Genomic DNA, 22,684 nt, shown 5'->3' with positions numbered 1-22,684 from the left:
GCACACACCAAATTCCACCTAGGGAAGAATCCTGGCCCTATGCCTGGGTACTCTCCCTTACTTCACCTCTTTTGGAGGTATCAGGTAGCTTATTCAGGTTCTTCAACATTCATAAAATGATATTAATCTTACCCACAGCTTGGTTTGCTTTTAAAGCATATATATCTCTATATTTAACCAAGAACATGAGCAAACTATATACCCAGAAAAAAGACAGGAAATATAGCCTTGAACTCACTGACACTGAGTACTTATCAAAAAGCTTGATGACTAGAATTAGTCTTTACAAAGAATTAACTGACACATACGCACTGCATACATTTTTCCAGATTAGAACTCACAGAGACTGGATGTACACGTGTTTTACTAAGGAAAGCCTACTGCTTTCAAAAGATTCTCAAAGTGATTAATAATCAAAAAAAAAAAAAAAAGGAGGGGGAAGGATGGGGAGGAGAAAGGGCTACACACTTCCAATCTAAATATCATAAAATCTATGCCTGGGTTACCCCAAACCCAGCAGAGAACTGCATTTGTGGACCACTTTATTTTGGCCCCCTGCAGAACTGCTTTTACTAAATTGTGCTTTGGTTATGCCATATACTTTCATTAAAGGATAATAAAAGAAACCGCCTATGAAACATATTGCTGCATTTACTATATGGATATTAATGTTACATATACAGGGCCTTCTTTGTGAGGACACATGGGAGAAACAGTTCTCTGGTCTTACTCAAAACCAAGATCAGTCATGCTTCTCCTAGGTAACTACTTTTTAATTTTGTTGTTGTTGAAAGTGCTGTCAAATCATATTTGACTCATAGCGACCCCATGTGACAGAGCAGAGCTTCCCCATAAGCTTTTCTAGGCTGTAATCTTTACGGGAGCAGATCATCAGGTCTTTCAGGGTGGGTCCAAACCACCAACCTTTCGGTTAGCAGCCAAGAGCTTAAGGGTTGCACCATTAGGGCTCCTCTTTTTAATTTTATAATACCATAACTCAAAGAATTGAGCATGTCCCTTTTTGCACCAGCTGCTAGAAAGCTTAGAGCTGAACTCCTGGTCTACCTTTACAAAATATACAGGCCCTTACGAGATGAGTCTTTTAACTGCCCTCATTCTTAGCTTCATATTCTCCTTCCCACTCTTATTTATCTTTTGTACCAATGTCCTCACCACCTTTGATGTATCTATTGTGTCTGTGTGCGTATTTTTTAAATCGTTGTGGATTTTTGCAAACCATTCTAAATCCTTTCTAGAACTAGGCAAGGAGAAATTCCAACAAAAAGAGAATAGTCAATTAGCCAGGATAAGAAGGGAAGGAGATTTTAAAAAAGAAAAAGGGAAGAAGACTGAGAATAACCCAAAAATAGAGTTAAAATTAGTCCAGAAAATGTCAAATATGGTATAAAATATACTTAATGTTAAGTTACATTTTAAAGGAAAATATCTACCATTCTGTAGATATCTAGAAATACAAAATACAATGTAAATAAAACACATCACAAATCACTTTTAAAAAACAGCCAAAACATTAAAGTAGTCCATTATTGCTGTCTATTTTTTAGAAAAACTCTCACTAATTCAAATGTTGGAACAAGGCAATGTTTGTCTTTGAACAAATGTCTTTCCTTACTTTCTAAATAATCCAGCAGACACTCCTGCATGGCAAAAAATGGCTTTACTCTTCCTTTCCACAGCCATAGCAGACATCTCTAAGAAATAACCTATTAGTCACCTCAAGTGTTTAAACTCAGCACTATGTGTAACTCACTTTTTCTAACTCCTCCCTTTCACTATTTTTTACTATGTCCCATGAGCAAACTTAAAATGTCATCATCGCTCAGCAACTCAAATCTGATTCATACGTGTCACAGACAGAGCACTAATTCCAGTTGCTTACTGCTAGAAACTTGATTTGGTATATGATTACCTCAATTATTACAGCATTAACAAATAATACAGACTATCAACTGCAATAACGTAAACAGAATATTTTTATTTTCTTCAATGACCTAATTAGAATCATATGTATCATATTCTCTAAGCCAAACCTGTGTCATAACTACCATCTAAAGTTCTAAACTGCTTCCAAAATCATACTAAAAATAATTGCCCTCATCGATAAATTTTAGCAACTAATTCACATATTAATTGTGCTTTATGTGAGAAATGTAAACACTTGGATATATGCCATGATATTTGAAAATTAAGATTTGCTGAAATGGTGACATCCTCTAATTTGCTAAGAATTTTATTTGTATATAAAGAAGCATTATTTAATAACACTGCACTACCCCAATAAAACCTACTGATTTCAATCTATCACAACATCCTGGGACTAGATTTTCTCTTCTTTTAAAATGCCTCTCTTTACTCCTGTCCTTTTATGACCAAAATAATGAAAACTGAAGTTTAAAGCTTTCATTCCTTAAAAAACAATGGCTTTTTGTTTTTGCAATCACAACTAATTTCAGCTTCTATACTCTTGATGACTGAAAGCAAAGCATAACCATCAAAATTTCTTTCCCAGTTCTCCAAAATATCAAAAAGAAAAATACTACCCTTACAGAAAAATGAGCAAAAGACAAGAACAGGCAGTATACACACACACAGATAATACCAAAAGACCTTAAACATATGAAGAAATGTTCACCCTCACTCATAATCAGAAAAATGCAAATCAAAACTACACTGAGATACCATTCATCACTTATCATATCGGCAAAAATTCAAAAGTCTAATGTATACTTTGTTAAAAAGGCTATGGAGAAATGAGCATCCTGAAAAACTGCTGGAGGGACAGCAAACTTCTACAGACTCTAAAGAGGAGAATTTGGTAACACATACCAAATTATAGATGCATTCAACATTCCCACTTCTGGGAATCTATACTACAGACAAGAGTATGAAATGCACAATGGTAAACAACAAATATTCAAAGTTATTCATTGTTGCACTATTTTATCCAGCAGAAGACTGGAAATAACCCCAGCATCCAGAAACAGGGGACCAGCACAATTAAACCAAAGTATATTCACATAAAATAACCCACTGTCGTTGAGTCAATTCCAACTCATAGCTACCCTATAGGACAGAGCAGACCTGCTCCGTAGGATTTCCAAGGAGCACCTGGTGGATTCGAACTGCCAACCTTTTGGTTAGCATCCATAGCTCTTAACCACTACACCACCAGGGTTTCTGTATTAACATAATGGAATACAAAATCACTGTAAAAAATAAGGAAAATCTCTGCTCAGTGATATGGAGAGATCTCCAAAATACACTGATAAATGAATGGAACAGAATCGAGAACCCAGGTGTAAATCCACCCACCTAGGATCACCTGATCTTCAACAAAGGCCCGAAGTCCATTAAATGAGGAAAAGACAATCTTTTTAACAAATGGTGCTGGCAAGGTCTAATATAAAAGCAAAACTATAAAGATCATAAAAGGAAAAACAGGGTCAACACGAGAGGCCCTAATACATGGCATAAATAGGATAAAACCGTAACTAACGATACACAAACGACAGAAGATAAGCTAGATAACTAGGGTCTTCTAAAAATTAAACACATAGGTTCATCAAAAGACTTCACCAAAAGGGTTAAAAGAGAACCTACAGACTGGGAAAAAAATTTTGGCTATGAAAAATCCAACAAAGGTCTTATCTATAAAGTCTATAGGAAAACCCAACATCTCTACAACAAAAAAGACAAGTGATCCAATTTAAAAAAATGGGCAAAGGATATAAGCAGACACTTCACCAAAGAAGATATTCAGGGGGCTAACAGACACATAAGGAAATGCTCCCGATCACCAGCCATTAGAGAAATGCAAATCAAAACTACACTGAGATACCATCTTGCCCCAATATTACTGGCATGAATCCAAAAAAAGCGGAAAATAACAAATGTTGGAGAGGTTGCAGGGAGACTGGAACTCTTATGCACTGCCGGTGGGAATGTAAAATAGCACAACAATTTGGAAAACAATACGGCGCTTCCTTAAAAAGCTAGAAATAGAAATACCATACGATCCAGCTATCCCACTCCTAGGAATATATCCTAGAGAAATGAGAGTCATCACATGAATAGATACATGCACACCCACATTTATTGCAGCATTATTTACAATTGCAAAAAAAAGGAAACAACCTAAGTGACCATCAACAGATGAATGGATAAACAAACTATGATACATACACATAACAGAATACTACGCAATGATAAAGAACAATGGTGAATATGAGAAACATCTCACAACACGGATGAATTTGGAGGGCATTATGCCGAGTGAAATAAGTCAATCACAAAAGGAAAAATACTGCATGAGACTATTATTATAAAAATTCATGAAAAGCTTTACACACAGAAAGAAATCACCTCTGATGGATTCAAGGAAGGGGAGGGGTGGGGAGGGAACAACACTAACTTTGGTGAGGGTAAAGTCAGCACAACTTGACTAAGGCAAGGTCAAGGAAGCTTCACAGCGCATCCAAACTCCATGAGGGATCAAATTACTGGGCTGAGGGCTGGGAACCATGGTCTCCGAGGACATCTAGCTCAATTGGCATAAGAGTTTATAAAGAAAATGTTCTACATCCTACTTTGGTGAGCAGCATCTGAGTTCTTAAAAGCTTCTGAGTAGCCATCTAAGATACTCCACTGGTCCTACCGTGTCTGGAGCAAGGGAGAATGAAGAAAACCAAAGACACAGGGAAAGATTTGTTCAAAGGACTAATGGACCACAACTACCACAGCCTCCACCAGACTGAGTTTAGCACAACTAGATTGTACCCAGCTACCACCACTGACAGCTCTGACAGGGATCCCAATAGAGGGTCCCAGACAGACTGGAGAAAAATGTAGAACAAAATTCTAACTCACAAAAAAAGACCAAACTGGAGAAACTCTCAGAGTATGGCCTTCAGACACCCTTTTAACTCAGTACTGGAGTCACTCCTGAGATTTAACCTTCAGCCAAAGATGAGACAGGCCCATAAAACAAACAATAATACACGTAGCTCAACCACGTATATGAGATTAAATGGGTACACCAGCCCAGGGGCAGGGATACAAAGGCAGGAAGGGACAAGAAAGCCGGTAATGGAGAACCCAAGGTCGAGAAGGGGAGGGTGTTGTCACACCATGGGGTTGGCAACCAGTGTCACAAAATAATATGTGTATTAATTGTTTAGCAAGAAATTAATTTGCTTCTCGTAAAAAGACTAAACTTAATGGTCTGACTGAGACTAGAAGGACCCCGGTGGTCATGGCCCCCAGACCTTCTGTTGGCCCAGGACTGGAACCATTCCCAAAGCCTACTCTTCAGACAGAGATTGGACTGGACAATGGGTTGGAGAGGGATACTGGTAAGGAGTGAGCTTCTTGGATCAGGTGGACACTTGAGACTATGTTGGCATCTCCACATTGGAGGGGAAATGAGAGGGTAGAGGGGGTTAGAAGGTGGCGAAATGGACACGAAAAGAGAGAGTGGAGGCAGGGAGCGGGCTGTCTTATTAGGGGGACAGCAATTGGGAGTATGTAGCAAGGTGTATATAAGTTTTTGTGTGAGAGGCTGACCTGGTTTGTAAACTTTCACTTAAAGCACAATAAAAATTTTAAAAAAAGAAATTCATTTGCTCTGTAAGCCTTCATCTAAAGCACAATAAATATACAGATATAGGTATAGATAAATGAAAAAATAAGATGCAAAACTATACAGTATGATACTTTGGGGGAAATAAGATCATATATGCTTTTATCTATATTTTAAAAAATGAAAGAATAAATAACAAACTAGTAATATGGGGAAATAAAGGAAACAGGAGAAAAAGATAGTAGATCTATGGTTAAGGTTACATCACCTTCTTTCCATTTTTTAGAGGCAGGGCCAAGATGACAGAGTAGTCAGACGCTTCCGGTGAACCCTCTTACAACAAAGACCCGAAAAAATGACTGAAATGATTATATTTATGACAAGCTAGTAGCCCTGAACATCAAAGACAAAGTAAGAAAAAGGACTGAATGGCAGGGGGAGGGAGAGTCAGTTCAGAAGCAGTGAGGAGTTGCCAGACCTGAATCGCCGGGAACCCTCAAGCACCATTCCCGGGAACGATGGCAGCGGGCTGGTGGTGGCATTAGGCCGCAGTTTCCTCAGGGAGAAACAGGCAGCCGCACAGCCTACTCACACCTCTGGAACCAGAGAATAACAGTGCTCTCGGCAAAAGCTAAGTACTTGTGTATATTTTACTGCGCCCCTAGCCTCCAAGCCAGCTTCAGTGGCTGTAGATTTCCCCGGGCCTGAGATGGGTCCTGCTGCACACCCTGAGCTGTTCTCCCGGCCTTGGAGAAGGAATGAATTCACAATTGGGGGAAAAGACGATCTGCCAGCTCCACTAACCTGGGGAGCTCAGGACAGAAGTGGCTCCTGTCCAGGCATAAACAGTCCGTGGACTTTGCATACCTTTCCCCCCTGCATGGACCTGTGTGGGCCTATTTCAGGAGAATTGGCCCTTGTTGGCAGACTGCAACTGTTTCAGCTGTGTGGTGGAGAGGTGGGTGTTTGATGTTTGACACCACTTTACCTATTAAACAGAGTCCTCACCTACCCATATCAGGGGCCTACGGACTGGTGGGTCCACTCAAGTCACCCAGCCACCCACAACAGGAGTCCAAAGATAACTCATACCTCCCAATCCTCACAACCAAAAGCACTGGGTACTCATGGTCTGTCTGCAGAACCCACCTACCTGTGTGCTCTAGGGAACAGGGATGCACTTTCCTCACACTCAGGGGATGGTTGTCAGCCCCCTGCCTTGTTCAGACCCCCTGCCGCAACCAGATACCGGTACCTATACCAATCACCCTTGCCCCTCTAAGACTGTAGGACACAGCCTGTACCACATACTTGTTGACCAACCACCTGGACACCTGAGCTGAATCCATACAAGAAAAGTGAATGGACTCATAGGCTGATACACCTATAAAAGCTCTATCCATCTGGTGACAGGACATTAGAGCATCAAAGGCAAAAATAATCAAGCTAGCTCACTCAGGCAACCCATTTGGGCATATCAAAACAAAGCAAGAAGCTAAGATACAGTATTTAAACATAAAATAAACTAATACAATAACTTATAGATGGCTCAGAGACAACAGTCAATATCAAATCACATAAAGAAGCAGACCAAGATCACTTCAACAAGCTTTCGAAACAAAGAATCAAGGAATCTTCTGGATGAAGGTGCCTTCCTGGAATTACCAGATGCAGAATACAAAAGATTAATATACAGAACTCTTCAAGACATCAGGAACAAGATCAGGAAGGAAATCAGGCAATATGCAGAACAAGCTAAGGAACACACAGATAAAGCAGTTGAAGAAATTAAAAAGGTTATTCAAGAACATAATGAAAAATTTAATAAGCTGCAAGAATCCATAGAGAGACAGCAATCAGAAATTCAGAAGATTAACAATAAAATTATAGAATTAGACAATTCAATAAGTCAGAAGAGCAGAACTGAGCAAGTGGAAGGCAGAATTGGTGAGACTGAAAATAAAGCACTTGGCACCAATACACGTGAAGAAAAATCAGATAAAAAAAATTTTTTTAAAGCAAAGAAACCCTAAGAATCACGTGGGACTCTATCAAGAGAAGTAACCTACGAGTGATTGGAGTATCAAAACAGGGAGGGATAACAGACAATACAGAGAGAATTGTTGAAGATTTGCTGGCAGAAAACTTCCTGATATTGTGACAGATGAGATTATCTATCTAAGATGCTCATCAAACTCCACATAAGGTAGATCTTAAAAGAAAGACACCAAGACATATTATAATCAAAGTTGCGAAAAACCAAAGATAAAGAGAATTCTAAGAGCAGCTAGGGATAAACGAAAAGTCACCTACAAAGGAGAGTCAATAAGAATAAGCTTGGGCTACTCAGCAGAAACCATGCAGGCAAGAAGGCAATGGGATGACTTATATAAAGCATTGAAGGAGAAAAACTGCCAGCCAAGGATCATATATCCCGTAAAACTGTCTCTCAAATATGAAGGCAAAACTAGGACACTTCCAGATAAACAGAAGTTTAGGGAATTCTTTCCATTTTTTTTAATATTTCAAACACAGCTTTAGAAAAACAGAGAGATAAAGAATAATTTACCTACATCATTTTTTATTTCCAAAATTATAGGAGGTAAGATTTCCAGGAGATGAGTTTCATCAGCATTATATTTAAACTGATGATAACTAATAAGCTCTTGAAATTCAGCAGAGTAATTACCAGCCGCTACATTCCCAATTTGTCTGTGGTTTGAATCTAGTTACGCAATCAGATAACACATCAGCATAACCTTCCATAGGAAGAGCTTCAATGAAAATTTTTATTTATTCACCTCAAATAAAAATCAGTCATTACGTCCACTGCTGCCTGAACCAATCAAAATTGTCTTATCAGCTATAAGAGGGTTTTTTCAGTTTTTCGATTTTCCAGTTTGCCTGACAGCTCAATGAGAATAATTTTTAAACTATTTATCAAACCATAAAGTATTCTCATATACCATATTGTAATGAAACTTATTTAATATTACCACTCCCTTTTCCCCAAATATATGACGTCAACTTTTTTTGCTAAATACTAAGCTTTATTTCTACAACTTACAAATGTTATTTATACAATAACATTTTAATCCCTAGGATTGTTATTATATTTAACTTTGCAAATTGTGGACAATAACACTCTTTAGGGGCCAGTTTATTTAGATTATACTATTTATTAATAGATAAAGAAGAACTAAAAAATTACATGTAATTCCAAAAGATAAACACATCTGATATGTTGAGGCTTTCAAGGTTTTTGGCAGTTTTATTTTTACTCAAAAGCTTAGTCATATTTTTTAAGACAGTTAATTTGCAAATCAGCTAATCAACCACCAGATAATTAACAGGTGATAGCACAATTCTTTTTTTTCTTTTATTGGACAATTCAACAATCCTGGGATACACATTCTAGTGGGGGAGACAATAAAAAAAAAATCTCCAACCAGTTACCCTCAAGTCAATTCTGACTCATTGGAGACCCAATTTGTGCCACAATAGAACTATGCTCTCTAGGATTTTCAATGGCTGATTTCCAGAAGTACACTGCCAGCCTTTCTTCCGAGGCACCTCTGGGTAAATTCAAACCTCCAATCCTTCAGTTAGCAGCCTAGCGTGTTGACCATTTGTACCACCCAGGACCCCATAAAAATATCTCAGGCAGGGCTAGGTTATATAAGCTCCATACACACATCCAAACTCCCTTAGGAACCGAACTGCTGGGCTGAGGGCTGTGGGGACCATGGTCTCAGGAAACAACTAGCTCAACTGGCATAACATAGTTTGTAAAGAAGATGTTCTACATTTTACTTTGGTGAGTAGCATCTGGAATATTAAAAGCCTATAAGCAGTGTTCTGGATTGAATTACGTCCTCCCCAAAATTTGTGTATTAACTTGGTTGGGCCATGATTCCCAGTATTCTGTGGCTGTCTTCCATTTTGTGATTACAATTTTCTGTTAAAAGGATTAGGATGGGATTGTAACATCACCCTTACCCAGGTCACATCCCTGATCCAATGTAAAGGGAGTTTCCCTGGGGTGTGGCCTGCACCACCTTTTATCCCTCAAGAGATAAAAAGGAAAGAGTAGCAAGCAGAGAGTTGGGGACCTCATACCAAGAAAGCAGCACCAGAAGCAGAGCGTGTCCTTTGGACACAGGGTCCCTGCACATGAGAAGCTCCTAGACCAGGGGAAGATTGAAGACAAGGACCTTCCTCCAGAGCCAAGAGACCGAGAAAGCCTTCCCCTGAATTTGGACTGTAACCTACTAGGCTGTGAGAGAATAAATTTCTCTTTGTTAAAACCATCCACTTGTGGTATTTCTGTTATGGCAGCATTTGATGACTAAGACAAGCAGCCATCTAGGATACTCCACAGGCCTCACCCCTTCCGGAACAAGGAAGAATGAAGAAAACTAAAGATACAAGGAAAAGATTAGTCCAAAGGACTAATGGACCACATCTAGCACGGCCTCCACCAGACTGAGTCCAGTACAACTAGAAGGTGCCCGGCTACCACCACTGACTGCTCTGACAAGGATCACAATAGAGGGTTCCAAAAGAGCTGGAGAAAAATGTAGAACAAAATTCTAACTCAAAAAGAAAGACCAGGCTTGCTAGCTGACAGAGACTGGAGAAACCCTGAGAGTATGGCCCCCGGACACCCTTTCAGCTAAGTAATGAAGTCACTCCTGGGGTTTACCCTTCAGCCGAAGACTGGACAGGCCCATAAAGCAAAATGAGACTAAAGAGGCACACCAGCCCAGGGTCAGAGACTAGGTGCCAGGAGGGAACAGGAAAGCTGGTAATAGGGAACCCAAGGTTGAAAAGAGAGAGTGTAGACATGTCATGGGGTTGTAAACCAATGTCATAGAACAACGTGTGTACTGACTGTTTAATGAGGAACTAGTTTGGTCTATAAACCTTCATCTAAAGTGTAATAATAATTTTTTTTTTTTTAATTTCAGGCAGGTGATAAATGCTATGAAGAAAAATAAAGCTCCTGCTCTCTTATTCCCCATCCCAGTAAATGGCACCACCATTCACTCAGTTACTTAAGCCAAGAGCCTTGGAATCATCCTTGATTCCTCTTTCTTTAATCCCCTCAACTAATACACTGTTTTCCCCCATGTGTCTGTCAGTTTGTCATACTGTGGAGGCTTGTGTGTTGCTGTGATGCTGGAAGCTATGCCACCAGTATTCAAATACCAGCAAGGACACCCATAGTGGACAGGTTTCAGCTCAGCTTCCAGACTAGGACAGATGGGAAGAAAGACCCAGTGGTCTACTTCTGAAAAGAATTAGCCAGTGAAAACCCTATGAATAGCAGCAAAACACTGTTTCTGATACAGTGCCAGAAGATGAGCCCCTCAGGTTAGAAGGCATCAAAATACGACTGGGAAGAGCTGCCTCCTCAAAGTAGAGCTAACCCTAACGACATGAATAGAGTCAAGGTTTAGGGACCTTCATCTGCTGATGTTGCACGACTCAAAATGAAAAGAAACGAATGCAAATATCCATTAATAATCAGAACATGGACGAACCATAAATCTAGGAAAATTAGAAATCGCCAAAAACCAAATGGAATGCATAAACATCAATATCCTAGGCATTAAAAAAAAAAAAGGCATTAGTGAGCTGAAAAAGACTGGATTGGCCATTCTGAATTTGACAATCATATGGTCTACTATGCCAGGAATGACAAATTGAAGAGGGCTCTCATTGCACTCATCGTAAAAAGAACATTTCAAGATATATCCTGAAGTTCAACACTGTCAGTAATAGCTTAATATCCATACACCAACAAGGAAGACCAGTAATATGACTATTATTCAAATTTACACACCAATCACTAAGGCCAAATATGAAGAAATTGAAGATTTTTACCAACTTCTGCAGTCCAAAATTGATCAAACATCCAATCAGAATGTACTGATAATTACTGGTGATTAGAACAGAATAGCTGGAAACAAAGAAGAAGGCCTGGTAGTTGGAAAAGATGGCCTTGCTGATAGAAACGATGCCAAAGGTCACATGATAGAATTTTACGAAACTAACAACTTTCATTGCAAAGAACTTTTTTCACCAACATAAATGGTGACAATACACATGGACCTTGCCAGATGGAATACACAGGAGTCAAATCGACTACATCTGTGGAAAGAGGCAATGGAAAAGCTCAATATCATCAGTCAGAACAAGGGCACGGGCCAACTGCAGAACAGACCATCAACTGCTCATATGCTAGTTCAAGTTGAAGCTAAAGAAAATTAGAATAAGTTCATGGGAGCCCAAGTACAACCCTGAATATATCCCACCTAAATTTAGAGGCCATCTCAAGAATAGATTTGATGTGTTGAACACAAATGACTAAAGACCAAACAAGCTGTGGAATAACATCAAGGACATCATACATAAAGAAAGCAAAACATCATTAGAAAGACAGGAAAGGAAGAAAAGACCTAAATGGATGTCAGAAGAGACTCTGAAAGTTGCTATTAAACGTGAAGTAGCTAAAGCAAAAGGAAGAAATAATGAAGTAAAAGAGCTGAACAGAAGATTTCAAAGGGCAGCTCGAGAAGACAAAGTATTATAATGACTTGTGCAAAGGACCTGGAATTAGAAAACCTAAAGGGAAGAACATGTTCAGCATTTCTCAAGCTGAAAGAACTAAAGAAAAAATTCAAGCCTCGAGTTGCAATAGTGAAGAATTCTACGAGAAAAATAATAAACACAGGAAGCATCAAAAGAAGGAATATACAGAGTCACTATACCAAAAAGAATTGGTCGAAGTTCAACCATTTCAGGAGGTAGCATATGATCAGGAACCAGTGGTACTGAAGGAAGAAGTCCAAGCTTCACTAAAGGCATTGGCAAAAAAAACAAGGCTCCAGGAATTGACAGAATACCAACTGAGATGTTTCAGTGAACGAATGCAGCCCTGGAAGTGCTCACCCCTCTATGCCAAGAAATTGGGAAGACAGCTACCTGGCCAACCTACTGGAAGAGATCCATATTTATGCCTATTCCCAGGAAAGGTGATCCAACTGAATGTGGAAATTATCAAACAATATCATTAATATCACATGCAAGTATAATTTTGCTAAAGATCATTCCAAAGCAGCTACAGCAGTATATCAACAGGGAACTGCCAGAAATTCAAGCCAGATTCAGGAGAGGACGTGGAACCAGGGATATCATTTGCTTATGTTAGATGGACCCTGGCTGAAAGCAGAGACTACCAGAAAGATGTTTACCTGTGTTTTATTTACTACGCAAAGGCATTCGACTGTGTGGATCATAACAAATTATGGATAACATTGCAAAGAATGGGAATTCCAGACGACTTAATTGTGCTCATGAGGAACTGGTACATTGATAAAGAAGCTGCCATTCAAACAGAATGAGGGGATACTGTGTGGTTTAAAGTCAGTAAAGGTGTGTGTCAGGGTTGTATCCCTTCACCATACCTATTCAATCTGTATGCTGAGCAAATAATCCGAGAAGCTGGACTATATGAAGAATAAAGGGGCTTAAGAATTGGAGGAAGACTCGTTAACAACTTCCATGATGCAGATGACACAACCTTGCTTGCTGAAAGTGAAAAGGACTTGATGTACTTAACTGATGAAGAATATCAAAGACTACAGCCTTCAGTATGGATTGCGCCTCAACATAAAGAAAACAAAAATCCTCACAACTGGACCAATGAGCAACATCATGATAAATGGAGAAAAGACTGAAGCTGTCAAATATTTCATTTTGCTTGGATCCACAATCAACACCCATGGAAGCAGCAGTCAAGAAATCAAATGACATACTGCATTGGCAAATCTGCTGCAAACGACCTCCTTAAAGTGTTGAAAAGCAAAGATGTCATCATGAAGACTGAGGTGCACCTGACCCAAACCATGGTGTTTTCAATCGCCTCATATGCATGCAAAAGCAGGACAACGAATAAGGAAGACTGAAGAATTGACACCCTCAAACTGTGGTGCTGGTGAAGAACACTGAATATACCATGGACTGTCAAAAGAATGAACAAATCTGTCTTGGAAGAAGTACAACCAGAATGCTCTTTGGAAGCAAGGATGGCGAGACTACGTCTCACATACTTTCGACATGTTATCAGAAGGATCAGTCCCTGGAAAAGGGCATCACGCTTGGTAGAGGACCAGTGAAAAAGTAGAAGACCCTCAACAAGATGAACTGACATAGTGGCTGCAACAATGGCCTCAAGCATTACAACGATTGTAAGGCTAGCAGAGGACCAGGCAATGTTTCTTTCTTGTACACAGGGTCACTATGATTTGGAACTGACTTGATGGCACCTAACAACAAATAAGCTGCTTTGGCTCTATTTTCAAAATATACCCTAATTCAACTACTCATCATCATCTCCTGTTATGGATTGAATTGTGTCTCCAAAAATGTGTGTCAACTTGGCTAGTCCATGATTCCCAGTATTGTGTGATTGTCTACCATACTTTGTCATCTAATGTGATTTTCCTATGTGTTATAAATTGTACCTATATGATAGTAATTATTAGCGGCTGTTATGTTAATGAGGAGGGACTCAATCTACAAGATTAGGTTGTATCTTAAATCAATCTCTTTTGAGATATAAAAAAGAGAAGCTGGCAGAGAGATGGGGGACCTCCTACCACCAAGAAAGCAAGGCCCGGAGTGGAACACATCCTTTGGACTGGGGGTCCCTGCACTGAGATACTCCTAGACCAAGGGAAGATTGATGACAAGGACCTTCCCCCAGAACCGACAGAGAGAGAAAGCCTTCCCCTGGAGCTGGCACCCTGAATTCAGACTTCTAGCCTCCTAAATTGTGAACGAATAAATTTCTTTTTGTTAAAGCCATCCACTTGTGGTATTTCTGTTATAGCAGTACTAGTCAACTAAGACTCCTTCCAACACTTTATCTTACGACACAATCGTATCTTGCCTCTTATCGCAAATGCCCCTTGACTGTTTCCCTGTTTCCTCTATTACTGTCTCCGCACAGCAGCCAGAATAATCCTTTTTAAAACTAAATTAGAGAATGTCACTCTTCTCCTTAAAACTCTCCAGTACTTTCCCATCATACTCAGAATAAAATCAAAGTGTTTACCTTACTCTACCTCATCTGAACACTGGCTACTCTCCTAAATCACCTCCTGCCACAATCTTTCTTCTGAGGGCCTTTGCACTTAGAAGCCCTGAAGATACTTCTTCCAGAGTCCCGAGGTCTGCTCCCTCACTGGATTAAAACCTTTGCCAGAACAACCTTTTCTAACCACCCAATGGAAAACAACACCCTTGTCATTATGTAGCACTAATCACTACACTGTATTACATTATTTATCTATTCATTTGTTTGTTTATTCTGTGGGTAAGTATATTTATTCATTTGTTTGTTTATTCTGTGGGTAAGTTCCCTAAGGATAGAAACTCGTCTATTCTGTTCCCTGCTGTATTCCCAGAGCATTGAAGAGTATCTGGCACAAGAAGTTGCTCAGTAAATATTTGCTGAATTAATACACTAATTCATGAATAAAGCCATTAAAATAATATGGCTATTAATATATAATGATGTATGAAACTGTATATAACAGTATATAAATGAAAAAGCAAGATGTAACATTGACAATACTCTTCCAACATTTAATGTGTGAGACGTTAGGGTGTTTCAGTGGTAGAATTCTCACCTTCCAAGCAGGAGACCCAGGTTTAATTCCTGGCCAATGCACCTTATGAGCAGCCACTACCCGTCTGTCACTGTTGCTATGATGCTGAACAGGTTCCAGCATAGCTTCCAGACTAAGACTGACAAAGAAGAAAGGCCTGGCAATCTACTTCCAAACATCAGCAAATAAAAACCCTACAGATCACAACTGGTCCAATTTCCAACCACTCATTGGGATGGCACAGGACCAGGCATCATTTTGTTCCATTGTACATGGGGCTGCCATGAGTTGGGGGCCGACTCAATGGTGGGTAACAACAACAATATGTAATGTGATTGTTATGGACTGAATTATATCCCCCAAAAATGTGTGTTTAAATCCTAACCTCTATGCCTGCAGTTATAATACCATTTAGGAATTGGTTGTCTTTATTATGTTAATAAGGAAGGATTAGTGTATGGTTTATCTTCAGTCAATCTCTTTTGAGATATAAAAGAGATTAAACAAGCAAGCAGAGCACAGATCAGGGAAGAGATATGAAGACTGTCCAGAAGCAGAAGCTCAAAGAGACAAGGACCTTCCTCCAGAGCCAACAGAGAGATAAAGCCTTCCCCTAATGCCAGCACCCTGAATTCAAACTTCTAGCCTCCTGAACTATGAGAAAATAAATTTGTTAAAGCCACCCATTTGTGGTGTTCTGTTACAGCAGCACTAGATAACTAACTAAGACAGTAATAAAATGCATATGGAAAAGTTAGGAAGAAATATATAAATATAGGAGTTGTAACAGGATGGCAAGTTTTGTGGGCTTTTTTTGTTTGTTTGCTTTCCTTATTGCCTGTTTCTTCTCTTTTTAAAACTCATCATATTCCATTACAATTAAAATATAAAAATGTTATTTTTAAAGAGAGATACTACTAAAAATAAGCAGTAGTCAATGAGAGATAATTTCTTTCCCTTCAGCGACTGTCAAGGAGGAGCTATCAAAATTATCCAAAGTGTTTTTATAAATTTGTTTCCTGTCCCTATCCATTCTCTACTCCATTCCCAAAATTCTGATATGCAGTCCCCAAGATCTGATTATTAAGTAGTATTATATCCCTCAGATATGTGGAAGCAAAGTTAAACACAAGGACAAGGTAGTGAATGTTACATTTCTACCACAAGGAATATAAATTTCATAGTAAGGAGATCAAAGTAAATCAACCAGAAATATATCCAGGCAAAAAAAAGATGGCATTCAACAAACAGTGCTGGAACAACTGATATTCACATGCAAAGGAATGAAGCTGGACCCCTTTCTTACACCATACACAGAAAATTAAATCAAAATGGATCACAGACCTAAATATAAGAGCTAAAATTAAAAACTTTAGCGCTGCAAATGATACCATCAAGAAAATGAAAAGACAACTCACAGAATGGCAGAAAGTGTTTACAAATCATATATCTGATAAGAGACTTATATCCAGAATATATAAAGAACTCTTACCACTCAACAATGAAAAAGATAAAAATGCAATTAAGTAATTAGCAAAGGATCTGAATATTTTTCCAAAGAACATATAGAAATAGGCAATAAGCACGTGAAAAGATGCTCAACATTATTTGCCATTGTTGTTGTTGCTGTTGTTGTTGTTGTCGTCAGGTGCCATCAAGTCGGTTCTGACTCATAGTGACCCTGTGTAAAACAACGAAACACTGCCTGATCCTGCACCATCCTCATAATCGTTGCTGTGTATGAGACCACTGTTGCAGCCACTGTGTCAATCCATCTTGTTGAGGGTTCTCCCCTTTTTCGCTGAACCTCTACTTTACCATTAGCCATTGAGCCTGTTGCCATCAAGTCAATTCCGACTCACAGGACAGACTAAAACCACCCCACTGGGCTTCCAAGGACAGGCTGGTGGATTCAAACTGCCGACCGTTTGGTTAGCAGCCGAGCTCTTAACCACTGTGCCATAAGGGCTCCCCCTTAGCCATCAGGTTAATGCAAATCTAAACCACACTGAGATGCCACTTCCCATCCACGAGGAAGACTAAAATAAAAATGATAATAACAAGTGGAACCAACGATGTGGAGAAACTGTAACTCTTATATTGCTGGTGAGAATGTAAAATGGTGCAACAGCTTTAGAAAACAGTTTGGCAGTTCCTCAAAATGTTAAATATAGACTTACCTATGACCTAGGAGTTCCACCCCAGGTATATACCAAGAGAAATGAAAACATACAGCCATACGAAAATGTGCATATGAATGTTTATAGCAGCATTTTCTTAATAGCCAAGGAGTAGAAACGACCCAAATATTCATCAACTGATAAAATGTGGTAGATGTATACAACAGAATATTATCTGGTAATGAAAAGAAATGAAGTAACGATACTTGCTAACACAAGGAAAACATAAGTCTCACATACACACATATTGTATGATTCCATTTATATAAAATGTCCAGAACAGGCAAATTCATAGAGACAGAAAGTAAATTAGTGGCTGCCTAGGGCTGGGGAGAGTGGAAACCCAGGTGGTGTGGTGGTTAAGAGCTACATCTGCTGACCAAAAGGTTAGCAGTTCAAATCCACCAGGCGCTCCTTGGAAACTCTATTGGGCAGTTCTACTCTGTCCTATACTCTATCCTATAGGGTTCATTCAGTCGGAATTGATTTGATGGCAACAGGTTTAGGACTGGGGAATGACTGCCAATGGATAGGGGATTTCTTTAGGGGGTGATAAAAATGTTCTAAAATTAAATTGTGGTGATAACTGCACAACTTTGTGTATATATGAAAAACTATTAAATTGTGTATTTTAAATGGGTGAATTGTATGGTATGTGAATTATATCTTAATAAAGCTGTTTTTAAAAATGGCAATATTATTTCAGTTACACTAAAAAGTTTGAAAACAAAATCTTAAACAGTAACTTAAATAGTTAATTGCTATTACCCAGAACTCAAGGTGAGGCGTTGACCCCTACTTAGTGATATGATAGAAGACTGAGATGTAAAGATGGGATTTGGAAAATGAAAACATAGAGCTATTATTCATGAGTGATTTTTGGTCAAAAGTTTAGTATTAGTACTACAGAGTCAGAATCAATGCTATTTTAAAAACAGAACAGACCCTAACATCTTCTGGACCTCTTTCCTTACCAGCAAAATTAGGACTTGCAGCTGATGAAATAATTTTTAAAAGACAGAGAAAAAAGAGATGGCTGCTTTCCCAAAAGAATTTGCTAGGCAACAGCTTCTCCGTGTGTGTAGATATGCTTAGCCTTTCAGAATTACAATGAAAAAGGAAAGGCACTTCCTTATGATGCATGGGAGTCAACTAACACTGCTTCTTTTGTTCAGGATTAAAACGATGACAGTTACATAATGAAAAAGTCAAGCCACTGTGACTCCTCAAAGAAAAAGAAATAAGACTGGAAGAATAATTCTGTACCATAGCAGGGAAAGAAATCAAGTAATGACAACACAAGTAATAACACAAGTAAGAGGTGGCAGAGAAAAGAGTCTGGTTAGGCAACATAGCTAAGTGGAATTTTGCGAAGAGCAGGAATTTTAGGGATGGGTATGTTAATCTTATATCGGCTATCAACTTACTGTTACTCTGTTCTTTAGTTCCTCTTCAGTTAAAAAACCTATCTCAAGAACAGCTAAGAATCTCATGTCTTAAAAAGCTACCTCAAACATGGTTTCGGGGGACATCTAAGTCAACTGGCATAAAACCTATTGAGAAAACATTATGCATCCCACTTTGGAGAGTAGCATCTGGGGTCTTTAACGCTAGCAAGCGGCCATCTAAGACGCATCAATTGGTCTCAACCCACCTGGAGCAAGTAAGAATGAAGAACGCCAAACACATAAGGTAATTATGAGCCTAAGAGACAGAAAGGACCACATAAACCAGAGATTACATCAGTCTGAAACCAGAAGAACTAGATGGTGCCCAGCCACAACCGATGACTGCCCTGACAGGGAACACAACAGAGAACCCCTGAGGGAGCAGGAAAACAGTGGGATGCAGACCCCAAATTCTCGTAAAAAGACCAGCCTTAATGGTCAAACTGGGACTAGAAGGACCCCAGAGGCCACAGTTCCCAGACCTTCTGTTAGCCCAAGACAGGAACCATTCCCAAAGCCAACTCTTCAGACAGGGATTGGACTGGAATATAGGATGGAAAACAATACTGGTGAAGAACGAGCTTCTTGGATCAAGTAAACACGTGAGGCTATGTTGGCATCTCCTTTCTGGAGGGGAGATGAGAGGGTGGGGGAGGGGGGCAGAAGCTACCCGAATGGACATAAGGAGAGAGAGTGAAGGGAAGAACTGTGCTATCTCATTAAAAGGAGAGCAATTAGGAGTATATGGCAAGGTGTGCATAAATTTTTGTATGAGAGACTGACCTGATTTGTAAACTCTCACTTAAAGCACAACAAAAATTAATTAAAAAAAAAAAAGCCACCTCAAAAGATCGAAAAAATTGGAAAGACATAATATGAAGAGGGATAGAGGAGTGTGGGGTTTACAGCTGAGGAGAGTTAAAGAAGAGTGCTTATAACCTTAGTCAAACCTCTCTAAGGACTGTGATGAAAAACAAAATATAATAATGATGGAGGTGCATCCAGGATAAGGCATGGGATCTGAAACATCAAGTCTGTGCATGCTACTGCCTCTGAATGGAATAAGCAAATAAGGTGAGATCATTACCTGTGAAAATGGGGAGAGGCAAGCTAAAGACAAAGATAGTAGGTACGACTTTACGATGTTCAGGTGATTAAATCTTCAGTCTGATAGTAAGATTTAGGGTTATCTGCCACAGAAAAGATGAGAACAAAAAATGAAAAGCCCCTAATAATGATACAGGGAGTCAGGAAAAGCAACTAAAGCTGTTGGTACAGTGCATTTTTTTCTAACTGTGCTCCCTTAGGGCAAAATATATCTTAATCTATCTACCCCATAAAAGCCCACTTCCCAGTGGAAAAAGAACTCTGTGATCATAATGAAGCAAGTTTTAGGAAGAATGGTAATTTACATTTGAACCAAAATACATATATTCTTAAAGTCAAGACACTAGAAAAATTACGGGCCAAAACTAAGTTGATACAAATATGTATCATTATTCAGTGGAGAGTTAACCTAATAAACTACTACAAACTAAACTGACAACACTAAAGTCCATCCATCATATAAAACAAGAACTTTGAAAACCACAACCAGTTCAAGACAACACTGATGGTGCTTTGCTAGGTTGTCAACTGCAACTCAGTGGTCAAATTTCTGGGTAGACTATTGAAAACAGCATCCTCAGTAAACTCCAGTAACATTTTATTTTACAAAAAGCAAATATTAACAACTATTAAGGCCCTTAGTAGGACACTAGTAAGTAGCCCTTAGTTTCTGGAAAAACAAAGACTAGGAAATGAGGATCATTCACCGTGAACAGCTTAATGAGAAAAGCATGGTCATCATGATCATAATGTATGAGAGCAGAGGGGAGAGTAAGATACCCATAGTGCTGAAGAACTGATCCAAAAAGAGAACCAAAAGTCACTTTAAAGGACAGAAGGCAAAACCTGAGGATAAAAGTGTCCAGGGATGACACTGGGAAAACTGTGCTAACAATGCACCCTGGAGAAGGAATTGCAGCTGGGGCTGAGAAGTCATCTCCAGCCTGGCCCTCCTTCAACTACTCTTTCATAACTCTTCTTTGAAGGGAGGAACAGTGACCTAGACTGAAAGGATGAGGATAAGTTAGCTCTAGGGCATTGCTAAACTGAAGGGTAAGGGAAAAGTAGCTCTAAATTGGGCTTTGGTGTGTAATTATCAACAAAAAAGTAAGGCAGATGATAATTCCCAGTTGAGGCAAAACAACAGCGGTTAACAGTGCAGACCCTGGTAACTAACGTCGCTGATCAATTTTTCTACAAATTGTCAAATGGGAACCTAATTTGCTGTGTTAACTTCCACTGAAAACATAATAAAATATTGTTTTAAAAAAAGTGCAGACTCTGAATCCAGATTGCCTAAGTAGGAATCTTGACTTCTCCAATTTATTTTCTCTGTGACCCTGGGCAAGTCGCTTAACCTCGCTGTGCTTCATCTGTAAAATGAGAGTACTAATAATACCCACCTAGTAGGATTTTGTTGTTGTTGTTCTGCGTTTAAATAAATGTGTAAATCACTTAACATAACGTCTTGCACCGTATATAAGAAGCATTACCTAAGTTTTGTTAAATAAGTAAGTTGGGATCGGTCAGGGTTTGTTTTGACATCTGCAAATAAAATTGGGGTGTAACGGGGGCGGGGGGCGGAGAAGGGGCAAATTTTTCTCAGCCATGAGAATACTATGAGGCTGCACCTTTGCAAAGAGTCATCCTCCTGGCAGGGTTCGCGAGCACCCGCTCCAAGGAAAGGGGCGCGGGTTGAGGGAAACTTTCTTTCCAGGGCCAAGGATTTTCAGGGGCTCGTTTTTGAGAAGTGGTTTTGATTTTAAGGCGGCAAGAGTATCATTTCTAGGCAAGGGACCGTGGGGTGAAATTTCGTTTTGTCTGAAGAGCAGGACTTATGTCTAAGGCAGGACGAGGGTTCGAATCGGAAGGAGAAGGGTGATGTTCCCAAGGGGGAAGCTCTGCATCTGTCGGGTGATCTCTAGTTGCCCGGCGCTGGGCAAGGCTCGAAGGGAGAAAGAAGGCTGCCTGGCCCGAGGGAGGCAGGAGGCTCCTCCTGAGGACCGGGCTGTGGGGGGCCGCCGGGCCGGGAAAGGACCCTACGTCGGGGCTCCGGCGGGAGACCCGCCTCACTGAGGCGGAGGCCGCTCGCTGGGCTCCCGAAAGGAGGGGCAGACGCCAGCGCTGTGGGAGTCCGGCCGGGCGGACCGACCCGAAGGACTCTGCCCGCCGGTCCCGCCCGTGTCCGCCCGTCGGTGGCCCGGGTATCCGGAGTACCTGAGCGTGGGCCCGATGCAGGCCGTGTCGGTGCTCTCGATCTCTCGCAGGATCCGCTCGTGCTCCGCCGCTGTCTCGAGGCTCTCCGCCTCCGCCATCTTGCCCCGCTCCATAAACCGGGGGCACCTAGCAACGCGTCCCTTCCTTCAGCTCGGTTCACCTTTCGCTCCCTCACACTCCCTCTCTCACCCCGGGCTCCACGGCCACCCCAGCCTCCGGCTACCCGCAGGACGACCCCTCCCTCAGGCTCGGCACGCCCCCTTGCGTCACCGCGTCCGCCGACGTTCCACGCAATGCATGCTGGGCTTTGTATTTCTCTGGGCGATGTTAGGCTGAACGCCGTTCATTATTCGTTGGTTCCACAAATGCTTGTTGAAAGCCCACGTTAAGCCGGGAACAGCGACACTGCATATGAAAAGAGTAAACAAATCAGGCAGTGACACTAATTCCACA

General features: G+C 40.2%; 1 protein-coding gene across 6 annotated transcripts in view; it reads right to left on the bottom strand.

The window, feature by feature from the left end:
* Positions 1-22,462, bottom strand: part of EXOC6B (exocyst complex component 6B) — a 713,117-nt gene extending 690,655 nt beyond the window's left edge. For all 6 annotated transcript variants that reach the window (XM_049856497.1, XM_049856495.1, XM_049856493.1 and 3 more), the window contains exon 1: positions 22,232-22,462. In XM_049856497.1, the coding sequence (XP_049712454.1) occupies positions 22,232-22,344 (113 nt within the window). In that variant the 5' untranslated portion in view covers positions 22,345-22,462. The remainder of the gene's footprint in view (positions 1-22,231) is intronic.
* Positions 22,463-22,684: the final 222 nt, after the last annotated feature.

The sequence above is a fragment of the Elephas maximus genome, chromosome 17, assembly GCF_024166365.1.
Source record: "Elephas maximus indicus isolate mEleMax1 chromosome 17, mEleMax1 primary haplotype, whole genome shotgun sequence".
NCBI classification, from domain to species: Eukaryota; Metazoa; Chordata; class Mammalia; order Proboscidea; family Elephantidae; genus Elephas; species Elephas maximus.
The sequence above is the reverse complement of the archived record's forward strand: the minus strand, read 5'-3'. Positions and strand labels throughout refer to the sequence as shown.